Source organism: Henckelia pumila, chromosome 2, assembly GCF_033568475.1.
Source record: "Henckelia pumila isolate YLH828 chromosome 2, ASM3356847v2, whole genome shotgun sequence".
Lineage (NCBI taxonomy): Eukaryota > Viridiplantae > Streptophyta > Magnoliopsida > Lamiales > Gesneriaceae > Henckelia > Henckelia pumila.
The window spans coordinates 128,818,072-128,823,409 of record NC_133121.1 but is presented as its reverse complement, the minus strand read 5'-3'; the positions used below and the strand labels follow the sequence as shown (position 1 = coordinate 128,823,409).

The following is a 5,338-nucleotide window of genomic DNA, read 5'->3' as shown; positions in this document are numbered from 1 at the left end:
CTGGCAAGCTACATGTTCCGCATATTTCTTGAATACTTTATTTTATTTGGTTTGAAAACCTTGATTTTGCAAACATAATCATGCCAAGAAGGTTCGCCAGCTCACATCATCTCAAGTTGCCCGTGGCTTTCTGCAGTGCTCGACTAGGTTTATTGATCAAGTCATTTTACGTCAATGTTCTAAAAATTGTTAAGTAACAAAATGTGAAGCTTACTGGTGAAGCTTTAAGATTTTTAAGCAGCAAAGTTCTAAATGTGAAGAGTATGAGTGAAGCTTTAAGCTTTTTGAGCTTCAGCAGAGTTTTAAAAATCGTAAAAGGGTACAAAATGTGAAGCTGTAAGCTTTTTAAGCTTAAGTAGAAAAGGGTACAAAATGTGAAGTTTTAAGCTTAAGCAGAATCAATTAGAGCAGTCAATTTGGGTTAGCCCCGTCGGATTGATCCGATCCGCCACACAATTTAAGTGGATTAGGTTGAAATTTTTTCAACGCAACAAAAGGTGGGCCTAAATGGACCAACCCGCCTAGGCCCGCGACCCGCGCGGGTTGGCACGCGGGCCTAGAAAACTAATAATTTATTTTTATTTTTATTGTTATATATGTTTTTTTAAATAAAATTTGTGATTTTTTTTAATTACTTTATATAAAATTTACACACATGAAATCAATAATTAAAATTTTTATTAATGTGTTTCTATTAATATTTATTTATGAAATGATATTTACAATTAATTATAATATTTTTTATTTATTTTTTTGTCGTGATCCAATCTTTGGGCCGGCCCGCCTAACCCGCAACCCACCTTGGGTTGGGTTGGGTTGAGAATTTATAGCCCGCCATCATCTTTTGGTAGGCCGACCCGCTCCGCCATGGATTGGCCCATTTAACAGCTCTAGAATCAATACTCTAGAATCAATACAAGTTTAAACGTAAATAAAACGTTTTCATTTTTAATGTAATTTTGATTGATAATCTCAAAAAAATAAATTAATTAAATAGTGCATAAATTTAATAAATTTAAATCAAATATATTAATATTTTCTCATATTCTAATTCGAGGTATTCTATTATTCATTTTAACTCATATCATCATATGCAAACTCACTTTTATTGGACTAGTTTAAATTATTAGAATTAATATCTATATAGGTTTTAAAAATCCGTATTCACGTCACTACAATTTTTTTTTTTTTAAGCAAAAAAATGCATGATTAGAGATCAGAAGCAATTGCAACAGAGATTAGAGAGGCCAAAAAACTCAGCCTTCCCGACCAATCATAAAAAAGCAGCTTTAACTCAACTATAAACCATATGGTTCGCTAATCCTGTAATCCACAAGAAAAAAACAAAATAACAAGATCATAGATTAAATTAACGGATTGTAAATTTAATTACGTCACTACATTTAATTAACCAATATAGTACATTTATAGATTCATTTTCCAGCAAATTCTCAAATTTATGTTTCTCTTCTTCTTGTACATCGATTTTTAATTTTTCAAAAAAGAAAAAAAAAATAGTTTTACTTGAGCATTGCTAAGCACTAATTACTTAAGCACTATTATATAATTTTAGCATCATTTATTAGTAAAATCTCCAATTTATCTCATCTCTTCTACTTATCGATCGATCTTGCTTTAAAAAAGTCATATTAAAACATAACTAGGTGTGCGCTTAATGCGACCAACTTATGTTTAATCGCCTTTTACCCGGTTTTTTTTTTTTTACCAAAGTTAGGCGATTTAGGGAAGCTTTAGGCTTGTTTGAGGCTTAGTTTTTTACACGGTTTTTTTAAAAAAAAAAAAAAAAAAAAAAAACCAAAGCAAGGCGATTTAGGGACGCTTCAGGCTTGTTTGAGGCTTAGTTAAGTTTTTTAGAACACTGCTTCCCATTATTTGTTTTTCCGTCTGCATCTGGACTCTTTTACTAGTAAAATGTAAAGATTTGCTTCACAACAATAAATAAATATAAATAAATAAATGCATGACGAGGTTGCCTCCATAGTTCACTGCAACGAAAATCAGAAAACACAACATACAGTGTCCAGGAAAATGCATGGAATTAAGTAATTGATGGAGATGGCAATGTTGCACAAACTTGTCATGACCAACATTCATCGTGAAAACTCTTCTTCAAGCCTAACCCAAAAGTATATGAGAAATAAGCATCAGTTTATGAAAGTTCCAATATTATTCAACTGGGGACTTGTCCAATGGAAATTCTTCGTTGCCCAACCGTTGCTCTGCCAGAAGTGAGAAATTCATCAGCATTGTCAATATTATTAAGCATCAGGAATTCGGGGGGTTTCGACACTACATAGATTTGTTCTTTTTCAACACTTTCATCACCACTTCAACTGTGAATGTTATTACGGATACAGAGCAAGTGAGCGGGAAACATCAAAGTAAGGAGCAAGGGTAAAAATCCAAGATGACTCGTGTTTCCAAGTTAGATATCAAACTTCAGTGGTCCAACTACAAGTTAAGATACTCAAGGGTACCCACATTTCGCTGCTTTTAAATTTTGATGTAACTAGAATAATATTGTTGGACCCATCAGATTCAGTTTACTCTTGGGTGCCTGCTGCTGAAATAGGACAGTACAGAAGTAATTTTATTTATAGCTACACTAACAAAATATACCATAAAGTCACCGCTTGATGTGGTATATAAAGTCATTGATAGATTAGTCATTCTGGCTTTGTCATATACTTAGCTCAAGTTCTACATCTACTTATGCATCTTTCGTTATCTAACTCGTGAGTCAAGTGGTTCCTAAAAATATAAAACACCTGAAACATGAAAAAAGAACTCCTAACCTCAGAGTTATCTGAGCTTCTCTTTGCCAGAACTCTTCCTCGCCGCCTCGTTGATCTTCTCAATATAACCTTCAATTGGTGGTGTCAGTGTCGCCATAAACCGGTTAATGGGAAATGGAGTCAAATCTGGAACCAAAGCAGCGACCTTCAAATGCTCAGGTAGCGCCTCAATTGCTTCTTTTTTCAACCGCAGCAGTGTAGACTCCGAACTCTGCCTCACCCTATGCTTCCTCATCAAAACCCGACTATACTCCTTGGCAAGCCTTCGTCCATCCTCAACAGTAAGCTCATACTTTGGAATTTCATTGACATCAACTAAACCTAAACTGATCAAATCCATTCCAGGAGTTCCCATGATGAAGGGCGACTCGAAATCCTTTCCCAGTTTTTTTAGCTTCTCTTTTGCCTGCTCGTTACCCTTGCTAACTAGCCCCATTTTCTCTCGTTCAGCTTCCCTAGCTTTTTCTTTCGGTTTCAAGAATCTGAGTGGTGGAGTGGCGGCCAAGCATTTCTCGACCATTTCGTCCATTTCACTCCTCTTTCTGGGTCCATCTTTCTGAGAGGTATCTGGAGCTGCCCCCTTTTTTGTAGTAACTTTCGATCTTTTCAAAGGCTGCGCAGCTTTGAGCTTACCTTTCCCCTTCGCCGTCCCACTGACTGAACATCTCTGAAAGAATTGGTAGCTTAAAGAGTCCAATGACGAACTCACGGGCTTCAATTTCCTGACCAAGGTTGAGCTCATAGTGTTGAGCGTCAACAACACAGTAGTTATCCAAAACACCTCTTTTTCTACCTTTCTGAGCAAATAAGACAAGACCTTCAAATCAAATCAAATCCACCAAATACAAGCAAATTCAGTAAATTTATCAAATTCAAGAATCATATCACGGCCACATACAAAGGAGTGACCTAATTGAGACAAGAGGTGTAAAATAGGGCAAATAAAAAAGGCAATCAATCGAACCTTATCTTCAAAAAGAAGAATACATAGACTTTGAACACAGAAATTAATAGAAACTCAAAAGGAATAAAGAAGGGTACAAGATGGAATTTTTTCAGTATCACCAAAAAAAATCAATTTCTTGCCAATCATTCGGAAAACACACATGGCGCGATTTCGAGCAGAAATGATAAGTTACCACAACAGAAAACTAAGAATCAAAAGAAGAAATAAACAAACGGATTGAAAGATTACCGGCGAATCTGAGATGTCCAATGGCAGCCCGAAACCCCTACGAAAACCTCCGATTTTAATGCTTGTGAAGAAGATTTAGAACTGAAGACGAGAGTGTAGTAGGTCCAGCAATGTCTCCGACCAAGGTGGTGGAGTGAAGCGTCAAAATCCTAGCCGCTATGATTGTCGCCTGTTGAAAGAAAGAGGATGGGCCGATGGGCTGAGTGTATCACTTATCAGCTATGGCCCATATTAGTTTAATTTTGCATAGCCCATATTAATTATTATTTAAAAAACAAAACAAACAATTAGATATTTTATTATGAGTAATACTTTTGTGATACGGTCTCATCTCACAAATGAGACGGGTCAATCATATTTATATTTATTATAATAAGTAATATTTTTGGCATAAAATATAATATTTTTTAATGGATAACTCATATAAGAAACTCAGTCTCAAGAAAATGATCCTTGAGACCGTCTCATATGAATTTTTGTCTTTTATTATTTATCAAAATAACATTCATTTTATGTCAATTGATAACTTTTTATTTACGAAAATTCTACTCGCTTTTATAAAATTGATATATATGTGTTTTTGTGACTATTTGTTTAGAAGAATATAATTATTTTTTGTATTTTAAAATTTTACCATTTACTTTATTTTCGTTTAAAAAAAAGACTATGCGAGTACGAAACAGATGCAATGAAATATTAATATGTATAAAATGGCACTTGTTAATGCATCATTTGGACATAAAGATTTCAAATTCATAATTATATACAATGTTGTTTCCTTCGATAAGTAAAGAAAAAATCAACTATGCAAAATTGGTGTAACCTTATCTATTACACAAATCATTTCTTGTCATATGTTTGATGGAGAGATAAATTGAACTTTGATATAGTGATATAAAAGGCAAATATCAAGGACTGATCGTTGTAATGGATTAAAGATTACTATGTTTCATACCACTTCAATTATCTCAAAGAATTGCGAAATCTGTCATATAGAGTTGAATTATGAAATCGAACTTTGTTAAACCTCAAGTAATTTGAATCTGAATGCAACCTAAAAGGTGGATATTTCGTTTAAATATGAATACACACACAGAATGAGGAAACATTGTCTACTGATGCATGCTTTAGGGGCACTAAAACTCTCCTCATACCGTCTTTTTTTTCATGTTAAAACTATTATTTTTTATTAAAAATATGAACATGATTGATCCGACTCGACTCCACGGATAAAAATGTGAAACCCGTGTCACAAAAACCAACGGTTTAAGAGATGAACCAAATAGAACCCTATGTTGAATACTGAGGAAAAATATATAACTTCAAA

The 5,338-nt window shown here is 34.1% G+C and overlaps 1 protein-coding gene across 2 annotated transcripts; it reads right to left on the bottom strand.

Annotated features, from left to right (window-relative positions):
• Positions 1-1,967: 1,967 nt before the first annotated feature.
• Positions 1,968-4,187, bottom strand: LOC140884112 (uncharacterized). Of its 2 annotated transcripts, none has more exons than XM_073290786.1 (3): positions 4,012-4,187; positions 2,817-3,633; positions 1,968-2,240 (listed from the first exon to the last, which is right to left on the bottom strand). In XM_073290786.1, the coding sequence occupies exon 2, from the start codon at positions 3,556-3,558 to the stop codon at positions 2,824-2,826; it is 735 nt and encodes a 244-aa protein (XP_073146887.1). In that variant the 5' UTR covers positions 3,559-3,633; positions 4,012-4,187; the 3' UTR covers positions 1,968-2,240; positions 2,817-2,823. The 2 variants fall into 2 exon arrangements, with proteins under 2 accessions (XP_073146887.1, XP_073146888.1); XM_073290787.1 differs by having other exon boundaries at positions 2,817-3,613.
• Positions 4,188-5,338: the final 1,151 nt, after the last annotated feature.